Source organism: Lithobates pipiens, unplaced genomic scaffold (assembly GCF_037356315.1).
Source record: "Lithobates pipiens isolate NorthernLeopardFrog02 unplaced genomic scaffold, aLitPip1_a1.2 Scaffold_37, whole genome shotgun sequence".
NCBI lineage: Eukaryota > Metazoa > Chordata > Amphibia > Anura > Ranidae > Lithobates > Lithobates pipiens.
Genome location: NW_027507825.1, coordinates 17,059,130 through 17,081,730, shown reverse-complemented (window position 1 = coordinate 17,081,730; position 22,601 = coordinate 17,059,130). Strand labels below are relative to the sequence as shown.

The 22,601-nt window shown below is 46.9% G+C and overlaps 1 protein-coding gene across 2 annotated transcripts in view; it reads right to left on the bottom strand.

Moving 5' to 3' along the window:
- Positions 1-20,820, bottom strand: part of ATL1 (atlastin GTPase 1) — a 167,209-nt gene extending 146,389 nt beyond the window's left edge. Inside the window, exons 1-2 of one of the 2 annotated variants that reach the window (XM_077466774.1) lie at positions 20,729-20,820; positions 6,794-6,975 (exon numbers count right to left, since the gene is read on the bottom strand). In XM_077466774.1, coding sequence (XP_077322900.1) covers positions 6,794-6,827 — 34 coding nt within the window. In that variant the 5' untranslated portion in view covers positions 6,828-6,975; positions 20,729-20,820. Of the gene's footprint in view, positions 1-6,793; positions 6,976-20,728 lie in introns of those variants that run through there. The other variant, XM_077466773.1, reaches the window with a different exon arrangement.
- Between the last annotated feature and the right edge of the window lie 1,781 nt (positions 20,821-22,601).

The following is a 22,601-nucleotide window of genomic DNA, read 5'->3' as shown; positions in this document are numbered from 1 at the left end:
ACTAAAATTTGGGATTTTCCTTTAGGCTAGGATCACACCATCGCCCACAGCAGGGGTCCGGTGCATCCTGGTTCACCATTTCAGGTCTGATTTCAGCCTGAATTCTGACCTGAAACGGAGCAAACGATGCACCGCGCAAAACACACCGGACCCACTGCGGAAATGTGTGAATATGCCTCCACTCTGAATGGAAGAGCAACGAAGACACCTTTAGACAGGAGCATTAATCTTAATGTGGGGGAGAGGAGTGTTGCATGCACTAGCATATTTAGATACACTAACAAATTGAAGCTATTTCAGCTAACAATTTTAAGCAGTTACAGCAAACAGTTCTGTTCCTTTCTGGTAAAGGTTTTACGTAAATAAATAAAAGCTGATCATTATAATTACCCCTGTCAGTGTGTGATGGTTTATCTAAACCCCCTAATTGATACATCTGCAGGACAGCTTGTGCTGTTGAAAAACAACAGACTTACTGGCAAGATCACCAGGTAGAAATAATGGAAAGAAAGCCTAAAAACAAATGCAGTCACCATACCCAAGAATTGGTAGGCTGCAATATAATATATTATTGATTTTAGGTTTATTACCGCTTCAGCTACTTTTAAATAAGGTTGCCTTCAAACCATGTTGGTTCCCTTTAACCTCTTCCGGACTGCTCTATAGCTGAATGATGGCTACAGCGCAGTCACATTTTTTTTGGAGGGCGCCTTTTGATGTCCTCCCTGAACACCGTCTCCCCACAGGCCCCTGGGGCACCCATCGGGAACCCTCTGTGATCACTGTGTCCTTCAGACACAGGTGATCACAGATCGGGGTAAAGGGCCAGTCGCAGCTCATCACAGTGTAAACAGGATTTTCTGGTTATTAGAATTCCTTGCTGACAGCACATAAGGAGAGGAGAGCCGATAAGTGGCAATCCACACAGGGGACACATCTACACTAATAATCAGTGCTCTAATTATCAGTGCACCCCATCAGTGCTGCCCTTCAGTCCCCATCAGGGATGCCTGTCAGTGCTCATCAGTGATGCCTGTCAATGTCACCTGTCAGTGCCTATCAGTGATGCCTGTCAGTGCCCATAAGTGATGTCTGTCAGTGCCTATCAGTGATGCCTGTCAATGTCACCTATCAGTGCCTATCAGTGATGCCTGTCAGTGCCCATGAGTGATGTCTGTCAGTTCCTATCAGTGATGCCTGTCAATGTCACCTGTCAGTGCCTATCAGTGATGCCTGTCAGTGCCCATGAGTGATGTCTGTCAGTGCCTATCAGTGATGCCTGTCAATGTCTCCTGTCAGTGCCTATCAGTGATGCCTGTCAGTGGCCATGAGTGATGTCTGTCAGTGCCTATCAGTGATGCCTGTCAGTGCCCATGAGTGATGTCTGTCAGTGCCTATCAGTGATGCCTGTCAATGTCTCCTGTCAGTGCCCACCAGTGATGCCTGTCAGTGGCCATGAGTGATGTCTGTCAGTGCCTATCAGTGATGCCTGTCAGTGGCCATGAGTGATGTCTGTCCGTGCCTATCAGTGATGCCTGTCAATGTCACCTGTCAGTGCCTATCAGTGATGCCTGTCAGTGCCCATGAGTGATGTCTGTCAGTGCCTATCAGTGATGCCTGTCAGTGGCCATGAGTGATGTCTGTCAGTGCCTATCAGTGATGCCTGTCAGTGGACATGAGTGAAGTCTGTCAGTGCCTATCAGTGATGCCTGTCAGTGGCCATGAGTGATGTCTGTCAGTGCCTATCAGTGATGCCTGTCAATGTCACCTGTCAGTGCCACCTATCATTGCCCCCTCATCAGTGCCCGCCTATCAGTGCCCATCAGTGCAGCCTCATCAGTGCACATCAGTGAAGGAGAAATATTAATTATTTGCAAAAACTTTTTACAGAAACGAATGAAAACTTTTTTCCCCCAAAATTTTGGGTGTTTTTTTGTTTGTTTGAGAAAAAATTAAATTAAATACCACCAAAATAAAAAGCTCTATTTGTGTGAAAAAAATTATAAAAATGTTGTTTGAGTACAGTGTAGCATGACCGCGCAATTGTCATTGAAAGTGCGACAGCGCTGAAAAATTGGCCTGGGCAGGGAAGGAAAGTGGCAAGTGGTTAAAGTAAATGTAAACCCAAATTCCTAAAATTCTATAAGCCTTGGCATCTGAATGTTATTTTAAAAGTCATTTGCAATATTTTTAAATCCGCAGTATTTTTTTTTATTCACCAGGTCATCGTGCTGTGAAGGTCCCTATCCATATGCAGACTCCTTCTGTTATGCCGCGTGCACGCGATCGGAATTCCGGCCAGAAAAAGACCGATGAGAGCTTTTCATCGGAAATTGCGACCGTGTGTACGCTGCATTGGAATTTAGCTGTCCGAATTCCCGCCAGCCAAAAATTGATAGCAGGCGGAAAAAACTTTCTATCAGAAATTCCGATCGTGTGTATGCAATTCCCACACGCCAAAAACTCACGCATGCTCAGATTCAAACTACAAGACGGAAGCTATTGGCTACTGGCTATTGAACTTCCTTTTTCTAATCCCGTCGTACCGTGTTGTACGTCACCGCGTTCTAAACTATCGGAATTTGGTGTGACCGTGTGTAGGCAAGACAGTTTGAGCCGAATTCCGTCGGGAAAACCTTTAGAGCTTTTTTCCCCCCGACGAGAATTTCCGACCCTGTGTACGCGGCATTAGAGGGTGACAACGCTCTGTCCCTGCCTCCCAATGGTTCTCTGTTGTCACTCTGTCACATGCTCTTACAGCAAAGACTACAAGAAGCCGTGCTGATGCACATTGCTCAGGCAAGGCCCGTTGTTATTACCATCGAGAAAACCCGCCCTCATGCAGCACGGGAAGTCGCTGCAAATAGGCTGCATGAGATTAGCAGTGCATGTGAAACATAGGGTGAAAAGAACATAACAAAAAAGTTATTAAAAAAATAAAAATAAAATAAATATATATATATATATGGTATACAGTTATTTATAAAACAAAATGGACTTAGGATTTACATCTGCATAATGTAATGGCTGCAGAGCTATAGAGGGGAGAGGTAATATCTCCATCCATTCCTGTTTCTCATTCATTCATAAGACACAGCTGTACTTCCTATATATTATCTCTCAGCGAAATGACATTAGAGAATGACATCATTGTTCTCCAGTAATGACTAATTTTTACTTCTGTAACATTATTTCTCTATGTAGGTAATAACATCACTGCACTCCATATAGAAATAAATGTTGCATACGCCTTTTTTTTTTTTTTTTCCCCGGATCTGCTCCTGAATATATTATGATCTTATGCTGTAATCTTGAGAATTGGTAACCTTTTTTTCATTGATAACATAGCTCTTAATCTGATCGGTGGACAAAAAAAACTGTGCTGCTAATCCTCCATGGCTTACGGGTTGGCACAGATAGGCCAAAGTGGCATGATCTACATACAGGATTGCACTGGTGAACAGCCATCGCGCAGGGATGGGCCAGGCAGGCCTGAGGACGCAGCATCGGTCACGGAGGGAAGGGAGAGATATCAGGGTGGCATAAATATTACACTAGTTTTTGTGGTCAGATATTACTTTTATTGGCAAGGACAGGCCAACATCGTTGGCAGGGATGGAAGTGTTAGTGTACAATCTAGAAGGCATATTCTATAAGACACGTTGATATTTACAGTATAGGATGGATGGTGTATAAATTGGCTGCACGGGTAGTATTGCTGGTATTGACATTAAGAGTGTTTAAGGATGCACTGAAGCAGGATGCTGTGTGTATGAGTGGGTCATAGACTTTTAAAAGGATGTGCAAGCTAGACCAGGTATTGGGGGCAACACTGGGGGCAGGATGCGCTTTTAGTTATCAATATTGTTAGTGCTGGCTGCACCCTTACAACCATTGATGTCACATTTGCACTGCCCCCAGAGCGACTGGAGGATGGAAACCATCTTCCATCCATATGTTTAATTTGCTTTGGCTTCTGGCTCCCCAACTCCACCTGCCTGGTGCTAAAAGATAGGAGGGCACGCTGTGCCTGTTTGTTGTTCCCCTTCCCCTTTATTGATTACGATACTTGCAGAGAGAAACTTCTTTTGACTTTGTTCTATTGCACAATTTTACTGTACTGTGTAACTATCCATTTTCATTCATTCTTTTCAATAAAATTCAAGTAAAAGAAAGATAGGAGGGCACATTGATGTAAGGGGGGCACACTGATTTAAGAGGCACACTGATGGCTATAACTGATGTAAGGGGGCGCATTGATGGGTATAACTGATGTAAAGGGGCAAACTGATGGCTATAACTGATGTAAAGGGGCACATTGATGTAAGGGGGCACACTGATTTAAGAGGCACACTGATGGCTATAACTGATGTAAGGGGGAACTGTGAAGGGGACACTCTGATGGACACACCCGATGTAAGGGGGCACACTGATTGAGGACACATGATGAAAAGGGGCACTTTGATGGGGACACCCAATTTAAGGGGGCACGGTGATAGAGATGCCTGGTGTAATTGGACACTCTGATGAGGACACCTGATGTAGGGGCACACATGATGTAAGGGGGCATTCTGATGGGCACATCCGATGTAAGGTACACAGTGTTGGGGACACCTGGTAAAAGGGAGCACCCTGATGGGGACACCAGTTGTAAGGGAACACTGGTGGTCATACCTGATGTAAGGGCGCACCCTGATAGGGACACCTGATCTAAGGGGGCACAGTAATAGGGATACTGGATATAACTGGCCACAGCTGATGTAAAGGGGCACTCTTGTGGACCACATCTGATGTAAGGTGGCACTCTGATGGGGACACCTGATGTACAGGGCACACTTTATGTAGGGGGCATTCCGATGGACACACCTGATGTAAGGAGGCGCTTGATGGGGACACCTGATGTACTGGGCACACCTGATATAAGTGGGCATTGTGATGGACACACCCGATGTAAGGAGGTATTGTGTTGAGGACATATTATATAAGGGAACACTGATGGGAATACCTTATGTAAGAAGGCATTCTGATGGTCACACCCAAGGTAAAGGGACACTCTGATGGGGACACCTGATGTGAAGGGGGCACTTGATGGGGACACCTGATATAAAGGGCACACATGATGTAAGGGGGCATTCTGATGGGCACACCTGATTTAAGGAGGCACTGCGTTGGGGACACTAGATATAAGGACACACTCTGATGGGGAAACCTGATATAAAGGTGTGCTCTGATGGGGACACCTGTTGTAAGGGAACATTCTGATGGTCATACCTGATGTAAGGGAACACACTAATGGTCATACCTGATGTAAGGGGGCACTCTGATGTCGACACCTGATCTAAGGGGGCACAGTAATAGGGACACTGCATTTAACTGGACACTCTGATAAGGACACCTTATGTAAAGGGGCACTCTTGTGGACCACATCTGATGTAAGGTGGCACTCTGATGGGGACACCTGATGTTGGAGGGCACTCTGGAATACCTCATGTACAGGACACACTTTATATAAGGGGGCATTCTGATTGACATACCTGATGTAAGGGGGCACTGTGTTGGGGACACCTGATGTAAGTGTCTACTCTAAAAGGGAAACCTGATGTAAGGAGGTACCTGATGGGGACACCTGATGTACTGGGCACACATGATGTAAGGGGGGCATTCTGATGGACACACCCGATGTAAGAAGGCACCGTGTTGAGGACACCTGATATAAGGGGACACTCTGATGGAAATACCTTATCTAAGAGGGCACTCTGATGGTCACACCCATTGTAAGGGGGCACTCTGATGGGGGCACCTGATATAAGGGGCACACATGATGTAAGGGGGTATTCTGATGGGCACACCCGATGTAAAAGGGCGCTCTGATGGGACACCTGGTGTAAGGGGGCACTCTGATAGGCACACCTAATGTAAGGGGGCATTCTGATGGGCACACCCGATGTAAAAGGGCACTCTGATGGGACACCTGGTGTAAGGGGGCACTCTGATAGGCACACCTAATGTAAGGGGAAAAATGACAAGACATATTATTGAAATGCTATGGAGATTGTACATTGTTTATTTTTTAATAGACATGCAATGACTTGCATACATACTAGAATCTGAGTCTTAGCACAATCATGAGATTCAGACCTCTGCTGGAAGAATATTTTACTGACCAGACCTCCTTAGAATTTTAATTCATTAATCCTGGTATAAAGTATTATGAGCATGAGACCTAAGTAGCAATAATGGCCTAAAATTGGTATCTGTAGAAAAGGACCAGGGGGGTGGGGATGTCCGGGGACTGGCAGCACCGAGGCAGTAATGAACACAAAGGCCATCATAAATAAGAGATGAACACCCTCTGAGTACGTGGATGACATTATTTCATAGAAAATCTTGCAGCTCATAGCCATGCCTATCTCAGCAGCATCCTGAAAGGCAGATCCCTATCGGTGACACTGCATCTTTAAACAAGACACGGAGTGCCACCTAGCTGGTAAAGAGTTCTGCAGCAGCTGAGGTCCTGGAATTTCCCTGGTGGCTCAATCCCTTTTATTGCATATATAAAACAAGGAGAAAAAGACAAATCTACGCTGCAAATCTAGCTCCTTTTTTTTTTTTTTTTGGGGTATTGCTAATGTTTCTGAACAAGCTGTAGGCTGAATGCCGCTCATACACACAACATGAAACCATGTAGATACAATGGATTGAGTCCTGAACACACCCTGGCCATGAGCTGCAGACTACCTGTGCCCCCTTTTTTTCCCCAGGAAACCCCCATGGATTGTGATGTCACACTCACCCCAGCTGTTTCTCTCTTTTCGGTTCCTGGCCATGGCAGGGTGAGGCTGTGGGCGGTTGTAGGCAGTTTGAAGCTTTGGTGATGGAGCCTGGGCTGATTCTGCAGGATGAGAGATGCTCAGAGAAGGAGGAGGAGGAGGAGGAGGACCAGTCACATGATCAGGACATCTCAGTGCGATGATGCTATACATATACACAGAGATAGAGAATCACAAGCCATAAAACACTAAGACCGCTCAGTTACACATTGGAATGAACTGCAAAGGGTTAGAATTAATATTGTGTAAATACTTATAGGGAAAATATCAGGTCCAACAGATATGCATATTTATAAGGCTTTTTTTGTTTGTTTTTTATTGCAAAAATAATACAGGAATATCTATTTGGCCAATCTGTTGTCAATTGTCCCAGGAGATTTGACCTTGCAAATGATCCCTACTGTATGTAAAAAATGAGTGCATAAAAATAATCAATTTTGAGCTGGCTGCGCACCCCGAATAGATTTCTACAAAATGTACAATAAGTTCCCCTTGGGGTTTTTAAAACCCCAAGGGGAACTTATTGTACATTTTGTAATGATCCCTACTGTAAACGGTCTTGAACATTTTAAACTCGGACCATTACTGTTTTCTGTGGATGCTCCCTCCTTGTCTGATCGTGTATTTACCCTGTAACCACTTTCGGTCCAATTCTCCACACCTCTCCTACATATAAAAACATATATACAGTATATATATATATATATATATATATATATGTAGCACTGGCTCCTGAAGAGCAGGCACTATGTTTTTTTTTTTTTAAAGTTAATTTTCCTGAAACCACAGTTGGGTTTTGGGGCTAATTTTCTAAATTTCTGTTTTCAGTACCAGTCCAGCTGGGTTGCGCTGGGTTCTCCTTGGCCGCAGGTGTCGCTGTCACTGCCGGTCAGGGTTGGAAACGCAAACTAGCTGGGTGTATTGAATGCCACTGTTCCCTCGGAACCAGCCCAGTGGGAGTGTTCTCCTGCTGGTAGTATTTAAGGTACCGACATCACGTGCTTCGGGGTTTCGGAGCTGATTTTCTGTCTGTCCGGTTCTGGTGGTCCCCCTGACCCAGCCCCATGGCCCTCCTGGTCTGAGGTGCGGAACCATGCATTCCAAGTCTCGGGGCTGGCTGGTCCGAGGCAACGCAACCGCAGGGACAGGCCTGAATGGATTTCGGAGCCTACTGATCCAAAGGTGGTCCGGTGCCGTCTCATCTGAAGGGAGAGGCCCAGCAACTGGGGAGGACTCCTCAGGAGAAGGCCATGCGCAAGGCTGGCTTTCTCTGAAGAAGCCTGGAGGCTAGGTTGAAGGACGCTACCTGGATCAACACTCATACCGTATCACCGGATCGGCTGAGAGATACTGGTACCGTATGATAGCTCTTTAAACTTGTCTACGTCCCTCTACGTCCCTCAGTAACGCTCAAGTATACATCACAAGTCTGTGGCAATGACTTTGTCAAACACCTTACTGGTGGCTAGGCCTAGTGAGAGGAGGTCTATCCGGGGGCTGTAAAATCCAGCTGTGAAACGCTCTTTAATCTCTCTATCTTCTATAAGGAATTCCTTTATTTTTTGCAGTCTAAAGTACCTGAACTTACTCCTAACCCTCTACCCTTATTGAAAGACTCTGTTTCTGTTTCAAATAAATAACCCAAAAGAAGATTCAGTGTCAGTTTCCACATTTCTTTGGGCCATCTACCACAGGAATCCCTAGACGGAGAAGCAAACAAGAAGGTAACGGTAAGCCCAATCAAACCAGCAGCTCCTTCGGGGTCATATATATTATATATATATATATATATATATAACACATATATATATATATATATATATACACACACATATATATATATATATATATATATATATATATATATATATATATATATATACATACATACATACATACATACCGTATTTATCGGCGTATAACAGGCACTTTTTTCCCCTTAAAATCAGGGGAAAACCTCGGGTGCGTGTTATACGCCGATCCTCCACGATTTTTGCGAGATTTTTAAACCCCCAGGGCGGCTTTCAGCCGCCTTCGGCCCTTCTCGTGGCTTTCGCCCGTCTTCGGCCCTTCTTGTCGGCCGAAAACAGCAGAGAAAGGCCGAGAGCGGCCGAAAGCTAAAGAGAATGCCCGAAAGGCCGCCAAGAACAGCCGAAGGTGGCCAAAAGCCACCGAGAACGGCCGAAAACCACGAGAAGGGCCGAAGGCGGCCGAGAAAATATAAAATCTGAAATGAACACTGACAAGGGGACAATGATGCACAAGGCTGCATTACAAGGCTGTAATGATAGACAGGCTGCAAACATGGACAAGGATGCAATGATGGATAAGGCTGCAATGATGGACAGGCTGCATGACAAGGTTGCTAAAGATAACTGATAAGGCTTTCCTTAAATTTCCTTCCTAAAAGTTTTTTTCCTTAAAATTCCCTACTAAACTTGGGGTGCGTGTTATATGCCAGCGCGTGTTATACGCCGATAAATACGGTGTGTATATATATATATATATATATTTTTTTTTTTTATATATATACATAAGAGATTAAAACATAACATAACATTTTTTGCTAAAAATCTCTAGAACCCCTAAAAAAATGGTGGGCGTTGCATATTTTTATGTCACACAGTAACAAAAATGGTAGAAGGTTTGGGGGATAAAATCACAAGCGACTTCAGGAACTTAAAATTTACAGTCTAGAGCAGTGATTCCCAACCCTAGGGTTCCTCCAGAGGTTGCTAGAGTTTCCTTCAGCATTGGGCAATTTCTGCCTCTCAGATAAGTTCCCACTCACACCATTGATCTTTTTAGCAATCTGTAAGGAGGTAATTCTTCCCAATGACCATCACACTAATGTATCATGCGTTTTTTTAGCAGGGATTCCCTGAGACCAGAGAACTATTTCAAGGGTTCCTCTGTGTTGAAAAGGTTGAGAAAGGCTGATCTAGAGGAAAGAAGGGAAATGGGAGACATAAAAAAAAAAACCTTTAAATACATCAAGGTGGTAAATAAGATTCAGGAGGGCAGTCTTTTCAATATGAAACTAAAATCAAGAGTACGGGGACATGACCTCAAACTAACTGGAAGAAACAAAACAAATTTCAGAAAAAAATGTTTTACTGAAAGTGTAGTTGAAGCTTGGAATCAAATTGCACCAAAGACATTCAGGCACCTTTTTTGGATCAACCAGATTGCATGGTCGGTTTGTACGGTGCGATCCGGTGCGACCTGTGTTTGGGCTGTCGTTAACTTTTTGTATTAACATCTGCAGTGGATCGCAAGGGCAGTGCAATTGCAATGCGGTGCAGGAAATGGATCATAGTTTCATAGTAGTTTCATAGTTAGTAAGGTTGAATAAAGACACCAGTCCATCCAGTTCAACCTAAGTGAGTATCTACAATAGACCCCATCCCTGTACATTGCACACTCACATTGGTCCCTACCCTCAAGGCGCCCACAATCCAAGGTCCCCAATCTTATACTAGAGCCAATTTTGGACAGAAGCCAATTAACCTACCTGCATGTCTTTGGATTGTGGGGGAAACCGGAGTACCCGGAGGAAACCCACGCAGGCACAGGGAGAACATGCAAACTCCAGGCAGGTAGTGTCGTGGTTGGGATTTGAACCAGCGACCCTTCTTACTGCTAGGTGAGAGTGCTAACCACTACACCACTGTGCCGCAGTGTTTCCTGCACCGCATTAGTGGGAACTTAGCCCCACACCGGATTACTGCACAGATCTGGAAGAAATACACAAAGCACACCAAGATTCAAGGAAGAATACACAGGACTCTTGTATCTAGGGTGGTCAATATTTGCTTGTCCCAGTATATAGCTTTTTGAAATACCTCAATAAGAAAATATACTACATTTTGACAGCTAGATGGCGCTGACGCTATAGGATTTAAAGCGGGGTTCCACCCTAAAGTGGAACTTCCGCTGATCGGAACCCTCCCCCCCTCCGGTGTCACAATTGGCACCTTTCAGGGGGGGGAGGGGGGTGCAGATACCTGTCAAAGACAGGTATTACACCCACTTCCGGGCATAGACTCCCACAGGAGTCTATGCCTCTTCCTGTCCCTGCGCGCTGTCTGCTGGGACGCACACGGGTCCCAGAGAAAGCGCGGACAATTCCTATTGCGCTGCGCGACTTGCGCATGCGCAGTAGGGAAATGGGAAGTGAAGCCGCATCGCTTCACTTCCTGATTCCCTCACCTAGAATGGTGACGGCAGCAGCCGAGAGCTGAGCGATCGATCGGCCTTGGCTGTCGGCATCGCTGGACCCCGGGACAGGTGAGTGTCCATTTATTAAAAGTCAGCAGCTGCAGTATTTGTAGCTGCTGGCTTTTAATATTTTTTTTCCACAGTGCAATCCCGCTTTAACCTATTAGAAAATATATGGGTACATTTTGACCATTTTGCACAAATGCTTTTGACATTTGGCCAACTAATCAGTGGCGGCCCGTCCATAGGGGGCGCCCGGGCACCGCCCCCCCTCAGTGTAAAAAAAAAAAAAAAAAAAAAAATACAAAAAAAAGGTAAAAAAGAAAAAAACGGGCCCTTTAAGACAGTGGCCATCAACCCTGTCCTCAGGGCCCACTAACAGGCCAGGTTTTATGTATTACCTTGGGGAGATGCAGACTAGAATACCGCAATCACTGAGCAGCAAATGATATCACCTGTGATGTATTTCAGTTATCTTGCAAACCTGACCTGTTAGTGGGCCCTGAGGACAGGATTGATGACCACCGCTTTAAGACATTAAAAAAAAAATGTCATTTAACAATTTAACATAGTGTACTGTGGCGCCGGTCACAGTGCACTATGAGAAGCGCCACGTCGATGCAATCACAAGATTGCATCCATGGCGCTTCATTTGCGGGTTAAAAACCTGCCTTGCGGCGCACTGCAGAACGCCGACTAGCTTCCGCCCATAAAATCACTGTGATTCTACGGGCGGGAGCATTGTCATTCAAAGACAGGCAGGTCACTTCCGGCTTTCGGCTGCTTCACGAAACCCGGAAGTGACGTCGGCAGCCCGAGCGGAGCTGCAAGACGGTGAGTGGCATAATTGACTCTCTGTGAAAAAAATGAAATAATGAAGTAAATAATAATTAATTACCAAATGCACCTGACCTAAAGCCTTTACTAGACCACTCTCTGTGTGCTGTGCACTTGTGCAGGAATTATTATATTAGAGCAATAAGCAATTTGTAAAAGAAACAAATAATTTCATGCTTCTTGCAGGAGGATCACATCATGCCATGCGGTATTCTTATTCAGCAAAGTGCAAAGTAATGGTCTGCTCTGTTGCTTGTTACTCACAGTTAATTTGCTGGCAAAGACATTTTATAAACCTTTTTTGTATTTTAGTGTAAATATGAGATCTGAGGACTTTTTGACCCCAGATCTCATATTTAAGAGGACCTGTCATTCTTTTTTCTATTACAAGGAATGTTTACATTCCTTGTAATAGGAATAAAAGTGACACCATTTTTTTTTTTTAAACTGTGAAACTGTAAAATTGTTTTTTAAAGCACCTAGTCCCGGCGATCTTGCGTGCATAAGCAAACGCATACGCCTTAATCTAGGCTTACCTGTAGGTCAAAGTGTGTTGTAAGGGTTTACAACCACTTTAATAGATAGAAAGTTGAAAAAATGACTGAAGTTCCGCTTTAATATGTGGGGCTCAGCTGGCCGTTTCAGAATATTGTTACAGTGGTTGCTAGCTACATTCATAAAAACATTGTAACAATATTGTTACAATATCTTTTGTGAGTATCCCTGCTCTGTGCAACATATCAGAAACTATAACAATTAGGCTGCATGTACATGAGCGTCATTAAAACATCCTGTCTACACTGGATATTTCTGCCAGGAGTTGGTCTGTTTGGTCTGACGTGTATTTATGTGTATTCAGCCTTTAGAGGCATGTACATATATTGGCTGAAATATTTATTTTCTCTAGCCACTCATTATAACAAAAAATCCCCACACTGCGTCTAATATATGTACAGTGGAACCTTGGTTAACGAGTAACGCAGTTAATGAGCGTTTTGAAAGACGAGCAACTTTTTTTATTAAATTCCTGACTCGGTTTGCAAGTGTTGTCTTGCAAAACGAGCAGGATTCAAGCTAATGGGGTGTGCAGGAAATACTCGGTTTCTGAGTGTTTCCGAGCCTTTCCATGTTCAGCCGAGCTATCCCCGAATATTTCAAAGGCTCTCCGGCGCCCCCCCTACCACCTCTGGCCACATGCGGTATTGCATGCAATAGAAGTCAACGCGGAACAAATTATCTTCATTTCCATTGACCTCTATCGGGAAACTCGCTTTGATATGCGAGTGCTTTGGATTACAAATATTCTCCTGGAACGGATTGTGCTCGTAATCCAAGGTTCCACTATATTTCCTGTAATCACCAGTTCCTTCTGTGATGGTAATGCAGACTGGGCAGAACAAAAACTATGAGACGACACATGGCAGCCATATTCTGTGTATAGTAGCCCCCCCTCAATACTTGAGCCTCCTGATCTTCCTCCAGAGGTGTGCACAAGAGCCTTAGCTTTCCCTCCTCATTGGCTGAGACAGTAGCAGGAGCCATTGGCTGTTTATCACAGCCAGTGAGCCAATGAAGAGAGAGAGGAGGAGGGGCTGAGCCATGGAGCAAGCCTGCTCAGGTGCCCCCATTGCAAGCTGCTTGCCCTGGGGCCACTTGGCAGGAAGCAGGTCCTGAAACCCGATTGGCCGGGAGTCTTAATCTCAGGGCCCACTTCCTGTTTGGCCAGGAGGAGAAGCAACGGCCACGGGGCAAGGATCAGCAGCCCTACCATCTACTCAGGGACTGGAATAGGGACCTCCCCCAAAGGTCAGCAGGGGTGTCCCCCAGAGGTCAAAGGTCAAGTGTCGGGCCGACCAACCCCCACCAAAGTGTTCCGCCTACCCCAACTAAGTCGGGGCATGAACAAGTCGGGGCAAGCGCTTGACCTTTGACCTCTGGGGACATGCCTGCTGACCTTTGACCTTTGGGGGAGGTCCCTATTCCAATCCCTGAGTCCTAACCTTGTTCTGCTATGGGACACCCTAAACCTAACCCTAACCCTAACCCCCAGAGGCCTCCTTACCTTGTTCTTCTAGGGGAAACCCTAACCCTAAACCAGGGGGGTGGGGTGGGGGGGTTGATCGCTGCCTTTCAGTCTGTGTCCCGTGGGTGGGAGGGAGGGTTGAAAGACTTCCTATGCAACTCCTAGGGGGGGGGGTTGGCATTGCCCCCCAAAAGAAATATATATTGAGAACCAGCTAACACTGCATGCTACCAGACTGTAGGGAATTTAAAGAAGATAATAATACCTATGAAAAACTGTATCTTTGGACGGCTGTATGGTCAAAAACCCATGACATCCCATCTGTGTGCTGGAAAAACCTTTGTGCGGGGTGAGGCTGAGCTTGGCATTGTTGTGTACCAGTAACAGAGCAATGTAAGTTTGACCAGCCAATTATCACAAGATGGGGAGGGTGGCCAGGGTCTGACACCACTTCTGTCACACAATCTAGTATCCATAATGTGCTATTTTCCTGATTTCAGGACAATATTGCATTATGGCCACTAGATGGAGCCGATGACCATAGGAAACACAAATATTAGACACATTATTGTATAATTATTGAGTTTAACTTGTCATGAGCGGTACTCTAATCAGCCCCTAAGCTCCTTTTTCCCATACTTCTCTTGTGAGTCACAGGACAGTACTTACTTTTACTCTCCTGTGACCCAGAATCAACCCTCAGTGGGCTAAAAATCATGGAGTCATCACTGAGCTGATTCAGTCTCTGGACGCATCCTGACAATAATGTCAGGATCCTCCCTGATGCCTAATCAGCAGCCGGTTCAGCTTCTCAGAAGGCCACAGAAAGGCTGAGCTAGCTGCTCCCGCCCCTATCCTGGAGCTCCAGTGAGTGCTGGAGGGGGCAGAGCAGAGAGCCGGCGACTGACATGTTCATCTTTACAAGAAAGCACACTGAGGTGTCACATATGGGTAGAATGTTTCCTTTTAACACTTTAGCTACACCCAAAACTTTTTTATTTTAGCTTTGGAACAAATGAAACAAAATTTAGGGCTCCGTTTTTTTTTACCCTTACTGGCTCTACTGTTACCCAAGGCTCCATTAGAGAGATTTTTCTTCCCTTCCTGTTCTGGGGACAACCTTTTACCAGAAAGGAAGTGAGGTAAACAGACAATAAAAAGCTGACAAGTGTTCTAGCACTCACCTACTTAACCACTTGACATCCGCGCTATGGCGAATGATGGCCACAGCACAGAACTGAATTCCCGGGAGGCTGTCATATGACGGCCTCCCCTGTGCACGCTCCCTGCGCGTGCTGTGATCATTGAGACTCGGGTGATCACCGATCCCGGCCCCTTACCATGTGATCAGCTGTCAGCCAATGACAGCTGATTACATGATCAAAACAAAAGCTCGGCGATCGTTCCCCCCCCCCCCCCCCCAATAGAGCTGTCTTTTGGTGATATGTGTGATTTATTTTTTTTATCTAAAAAGACCAATTTTTTTTTATTTTGTTATAAAATTTAAAAACTGTAATTTTTTGTCTGTTATTGATGTACGCTGATGAGGCGGCACTGATGGGCACCGATAGGTGGCAGGGATGGGCACTGATGGGTGGCAGTGATGGGCACTGATCGGTTACACTGATAGGCAGAACTTTTACCTTATGACCGGCTTATCTTAAATGGACATTGGTCCTGAAAAGGAAGAGGCAATTATGCCTCATTTATACCGTCTAACAGTGCCCACAAGTGCCACCTATCAATGCCCACAAGTGCCACCTATCAATGCTGCCCACAAGTGCCATCTATCAGTGCCCACGAGTGGTGCCAATCAGTGCCACCTAGAAGTGCTGCCTATCAGTGTAACCGATCAGTGCCCATCCCTGCCACCTATCGGTGCCCATCAGTGCCGCCTCATCAGCGTACATCAATGACGGACAAAAATTACCCGTTTTAAAATTTTATAACAAAATAAAAAAAAAGAAAAAGAAAAAATCGGTCTTTTTACATTTAAAAATAAATAAATCGCACAGGTGATCAAATACCACCAAAAGAAAGCTCTATTTGGGGGAAAAAATTATAAAAATGTCATTTGGGTACAGTGTAGCATGACCGCGCAATTGCCATTCAAAGTGCATCGGCGCTGAAAATTGTCCTGGATAGGAGGGGGGTTTAAGTGCCCGGTAAACAAGTGGTTAAAGGATAAGTTTACCTTCAGAGCATGTTGCATGGTCAACCAGTATTTAGGGGGGGAACATGTTCCAGCTCCTGCCTCCTTCCCTTCCGACGACCCGATCCTCCTTCCCCTGTGATTGCAGGCGGGGGGGGGGGGGGGGGGGGGGTTCTTCTCCCCACATCCGTTGCCAATTTTTTAAAAACAGCTCCACCCACACAGCTGCGTCCTTCATTCACGGTTTCCTGTGAACGAATAAACTACAAGTACCATCTTCCACTGCGTCAGAGAGACTTGCTGTTTCAATGGGCTGTGGGTGGGGGGGGGGGGGGGGGCGGCACTGATGAGCGCTCTCGTAGTCCATTGACATATCCTTTGGCTTTCAAACAGACAGCCCATACAGAGGTATAGGCTGAACACAACGGAGGGGACACGTCTGCAGGAGCCCACGTTGTACCCCTCATCTACTACTGATCATAAGTGCAATACTTTCCAGGTTCCTGCTTGAAAAAAATAATAAAAGCATTTTTTTCTGAAAAAAAAGTGCATTTATTATTGTTTTTCCATAAAGGCAAACCTATCCTTTAATTTAAAAAAAATAAAAATAATTACTTTGGCCTTTGTTGCGGTGGGAGATCTCCTCTCACTTCCTGCTCTTTACCCGACAGGAAGTGAAGGGATCTCTCCAAGCAAGCCTCTGATGGCAGTAAAACTTGTCACATCTAAGACTTGTCACACCCACCTTTAAGAGATCCCTGAAAACTCATTTATTCAGGGAAGCCTATCCCACACCCACCTAACTGTCCCCGAGCCACCCCCCATCAAATCATTCTCTGCAGCTATTACCTTTTGCACCCCGAGCCACCCCCCCCCCCCCTTTAGAATGTAAGCTCTATGAGCCGGGCCCTCCTGTACCTTTTGTATTGTACTGTAATTGTGTTGTCTCCCCTATACATTATAAAGTGCTGCGTAAACTGTTGGCGCTATATAAATCGTTAATAATAATAATAATAATAATAATAATAATAATAACATCTAATCCTTAACCCTTGGATTAAAAAAATAAATTAAAAAAAGTTAGTTATAGATGCACTTTAGTCAAAAAAAAGAAAAGAAAAAAAAAAAACTTTTATGAGCAGAGAAAAAACATGCGTGTGAAATTCAGCCATTGGCCACCAGGTGGCGACAGGCACCACAGAAGCGTATCCCCCTGAAATGCACAAGTGGAATGCTCTCTAATTAGCGGACGGGTCCATTTCAGACTACATATAGGGGGGGAGAAGACATGGTCGTACACAGTCATTCTTATCTTCAGAGAAACCAGACAAGATCACATCTGCCACGCCATATAAGCCAATCACACGTGCGTGCAGCGCCCTCTATTGGCCAGCACTGCAGGAATTATTTGGCAGTACAAGATACGCTTGGAACTTTTTTTTTTCTTCTTTTAAAACAACTTTATTAGTGCTATAAATAGAAGAGACGGAATCTCGTGACTGTGGGTGGGGAAACATGCAAGTAGTATCACGTGAACTCCTATTAGTCATCGTAACGTGCTCCCTGCTGAGCGCTGACGTCGTGTTTTTCTTTTTTTTTTATTGTGGACTCCATGTTTGTTTTGGGCAGAACCTTGTTTTGCCCTCAGTGTTGCAATCCATATGTCACACTATTTATAGCTGAACACTGTGAGACAGTGAGGAGCAGACACATTGCGGGGGAAATTTACGAAATAATAGTAACCGATCAGCTTCTAACTTGTTTCAGCTTGTTTAATTAAAGTGGTTGGTCAAAGCAGTTAAAGCCCACTTTGACCTACACAGGTAAGCTTGGATTAAGGCTTACCTGTAGATCCAAGAAATATATCCTAAACCTACGCGGTTTATGAGACATTTGCAAAAAGATAGGCGACACTGTGTGCGGCCCATGCGCCGTAGACAGCAGCACGCAGGTGCACTGAGCATGCCACTGCTAACGGCGATATGCCGTTAGTGGCGGCTCCCGTGGGCATGCACAGGAGTGACATCATCGCGGCTCCGACTAATCACAGCGCCGGAGCCACGATACCCGGAAAGAAGATGGACGCTCCGTGGAAGAGGGGACAGCGGTGACTTGGCTGGCTCCTGTGTCAGGTAAGTGACACATAATGGGCTAGTATGCGATGCATAGTAGCCCATTATGCTTTACCTTTGCAGGGAAATAAAGAGGAAGTGAACCCATCAGAGTTTACTTCCTCTTTAAGCTTTGACAATAAAACTTGGATGCTTATTGGTTACTATGCACAGTAGGGTTGCCGTCTGTCCAGGATTCACCCGGACAGTCCAGGTTTTGAACCATTTTTCTGGGTTTCAGTCTGCCTGAAACCCGGACACAATATTCAGATCGGCTGTTGCTCCCCAAGTAACTGAGATAGTCACACACAAATCTGTTGCTGTATAGGAGCTGTGGGTGGCTGTCTGGGGGCAGGTTCCACATCACTGAAGGGCAGGGCAATGTTGTCAGCAAGAGCAATTTTGGCTACATTACTACTCTCCTTGGGGCACCCAAAGGTGTACCAGGTCTTTTATAATTCTAAAATGTTTACTATGAAAAAAAAATAATTGCCCTGTGCCCATTAAAGTGTTCGCGTTTGACTTGAAGAAAAGGTGGCAACCCTAATGCACAGCTGCATCATATTCTATGTGCACCCCTTTTAGTAAACCTCCCCCCTGTATGTACATTTAGGGTTCACTCACATCTGTGATTTTCCGCATGCACATTCCCGTAACGTGGGAAAAACATGGATTACGGTTGCGCTGCCATAGATAGATAGATGCAGCACACTGATGTTTAGGCAGAGTTGCTATTCAATTTATTTGCCAAGCTTTAGTTGCCTTGGCCGATTGTCAGGAGATCAATTGATTTCCCCCTAATTCTGGAATTGCTGCACTTCTCTCTTCTGTCACTAGGTGGCTGGGTATCTTGTGACCTTGGATGAGACAGAGGCATGGCAAAGACAGATTAGGAATGAATGGGGTATCTCAGCCAACGGACAGGGATTTTCTTTGGTCCCTTGGCCTGCTTGAGGAGCCTATTTATTTGGATGGAGTCAGGTGATTGGGGTTCTGTGCCACCTGGACGGCTGTCTGCGTGGACGTGTGTTGTGCTGCCCCGGGGCTGCTAGGGCAGAGCCTGAGGCCTATCCCCGGGACATCTGGCTGCTAGGCTGTCTGAGGGCCTATCCAGAAGCAGGAAAGCAGCGTAGGGTTGGGACTGCTGGCTTGTAGTCCAACCAGAAGTAATGGTTCCCCCGACTGGAGAACCTGTCATGGCTGGAAGTAGAGGGGAAGCTGTCGTCACTAAGGGACCATCCACCTTGTTACCGGAGACCATCATAAGTAAGCTGAGGCCAGTGCCAGGGCTGACTTTCTGACTTCTGTGTGTGCCAAGCCCGGGACCCGACAGGGAAGCGGGGGTGACACTTGAAGAGTATCTGGGAGTGTCAAGCCCGGGACCCGACAGGGAAGTGGGGGCGACACTTGAAGAGTATCTGTGAGTGCCAAGCCCGGGACCCGGCAGGGAAGCGGAGGTGACGATTGAAGAGTATCTGTGAATGCCAAGCCCGGGACCGGGCAGGGAAGCGGGGGTGACACTTGAAGAGTATCTGTGAGTGCCAAGCCCGGGACCCGACAGGGAAGCGGGGGTGACGCTTGAAGAATATCTGTGAGTGCCAAGCCCAGGACCCGACAGGGAAGTGGGGGCGACACTTGAAGAGTATCTGTGAGTGCCAAGCCCGGGACCCGACAGGGAAGCGGAGGTGACACTTGAAGAGTATCTGTGAGTGCCAAGCCCAGGACCCGACAGGGAAGCGGAGGTGACACTTGAAGAATATCTGTGAGTGCCAAGCCCAGGACCCGACAGGGAAGTGGGGGCGACACTTGAAGAGTATCTGTGAGTGCCAAGCCCGGGACCCGACAGGGAAGCGGAGGTGACACTTGAAGAGTATCTGTTAGTCCCAAGCCCGGGACCAGGCAGGGAAGCGGGGGTGACGCATGAAGAGTATCTGTGAGTGCCAAGCCCGGGACCCGACAGGGAAGCGGAGGTGACACTTGAAGAGTATCTGTGTGTGCCAAGCCCGGGACCCGACAGGGAAGCGGGGGTGATGCTTGAAGAGTATCTGTGAGTGCCAAGCCCGGGACCCGACAGGGAAGCGGGGGTGACGCTTGAAGAGTATCTGTGAGTGCCAAGCCCGGGACCCGGCAGGGAAGCGGAGGTGAAACTTGAAGAGTATCTGTGAATGCCAAGCCCGGGACCCGACAGGGAAGCGGGGGTGACACTTGAAGAGTATCTGTGAATGCCAAGCCCGGGACCCGACAGGGAAGCGGGGGTGACACTTAAAGAGGGGTAAGCTAAGAACTGTTCAAGATGCAAATAGTTGGATACAATTACAGTTAGTAACTTCTACAAGACGGTTGCCATAAGAGACAGCGGCCCTACCTATACAGAAGTGGTGTCCAGCTGGAGGCCTTCACCTGTATAGCTGTCTGCTTATAGAAGTCTCAGAGTATGTACTTAAGGGTGTCCTGGCCCTAACCCTCTCTCCCTGAGTTCTGTTTAAGAGACAATTAATCTCTTTACATTCTAAAAGTGTCTGGCGCCCACCGTTTCATCTTGCATTACACCCACCTTGTCTTGTAACCAAATCTACACAGAAGGATGTCAGCTCTCCCTAACTCTGGGGGGTCACCATTAGGCCTAAAGGGACCCGGGACTTCCAATGTGTGTTAGGCTGCATTCACACCTACGCTTTCCAGGATCCTGTGCAGAGAAATACGTTCCCAGATGTCAGTCTTGGTTAGAGTCTCCCCTGGGTGGGTCAAGAGGGTGTCAGGGTCTCCCCTGGGTGGGTCAGGAGGGGATCAGGGTCTCCTCTGGGTGGGTCAGGGTCTCCCCTGGGTGGGCCAGGAAGCTGACAAGGTTTCCCTGGGTGGGTAAGGAGGGTGTCAGGGTCTCCTCTGGGTGGGTCAGGAGGGTGTCAGGGTCTCCCCTTACGTGGTGAGGGAGCAGGTAATCTCTGCCCGGGGATAAAATAGAAGGGGGAGGGGGGCAGTGTATCATGCTTTAGTGTGAATGAGGAAGGTGTGGTGCCCTCCAGCATGGGTGGGTGTCAGTCACCTTCCCCAAATATATAATGATATGGGGGGATCAGTGTTCCCCCAGTACAGGTGATATGAGGGGTCATTGAACCCCCAGTACATGTGATATGGGGAAGTCAGTGTTCTCCCAGTACAGGTGATATGAGGGGTCATTGAACCCCCAGTACATGTGATATGGGGAAGTCAGTGTTCTCCCAGTACAGGTGATATGAGAGGTCAGTGTCCCCCCCAGTACAGGTGATATGGGGGGGTCAGTTTCCCCCCAATACAGATGATATGGGGGGTTCAGTGTCCCCCGGTACAGGTGTATGAGTGGTCAGTAGTCCCCCAGTACAGGTGATATGGGGGGTCAGGGTTCCCCCAGTACAGGTGATATGGGGGTCAGTGTCCCCCCAGTATAGGTAATATAGAGGGTCAGTGTCCCCCAGTACAGGTGATGAGGGGTCAGTGTCCCCCCAGTACAGGTGATATGGGGGTCACTGTCCCCCCAGTATAGGTGATATGGAGTCAGTGTCCCCCCAGTATAGGTAATATAGGTGGGTCAGTGCCCTCCTAGCATAAGTGATATGGGGGGGGGTTGAGTACAGGTGATATGAGGGGTCAGTATCCCCCCCCCAGTACAGGTTATATGAGGGGTCAGTGTCCCCCCCCAGTACAGGTTATATGAGGGGTCAGTGTCCCCCCAGTACAGGTGATATGAGGGGTTGGTGTCCCCCCAGTACAGGTGATATGAGGGGTCAGTGTCCCCCCAGTACGGTTGATATGAGGGGTCAGTGTCCCCCCAGTACAGGTAATATGAGGGGTCAGTGTCCCTCCCAGTACAGGTGATATGAGGGGTCAGTGTCCCTCCCAGTACAGGTGATATGAGGGGTCAGTGTCCCCCCAGTACAGGTGATATGAGGGGTCTGTGTCCCCCCAGTACGGGTGATATGAGGTGGAGGGGTTCAGTACAGGTGATATGAGGGGTCAGTGTCCCCCAGTACAGGTGATATGGGGGGTCATGTCCCCCCCCAGTACAGGTGATATGGGGGGTCATGTGTCCCCCCAGTATGGGTGATATGAGGAAGGTCAGTGCCCCCCCAGTACGGGTGATATGAGGGGTCAGTGTCCCCCCAGTACAGGTGATATGAGGGGGGTCAGTGTCCCCCCAGTACAGGTGATATGAGAGGGTCAGTGTCCCCCCAGTACGGGTGATATGAGGGGTCAGTGTCCCCCCCACTACAGGTGATATGAGGGGTCATTTTCCCCCCAGTACGGGTGATATGAGGGGTCAGTGTCCCCCCAGGTGATATGGGGGGGTCAGTGTCCCCCCAGTACAGGTGATATGGGGGGAGAGTGTCCCCCCAGTACAGGTGATATGGGGGAGAGTGTCCCCCCAGTACGGGTGATATGAGGGGTCGGTG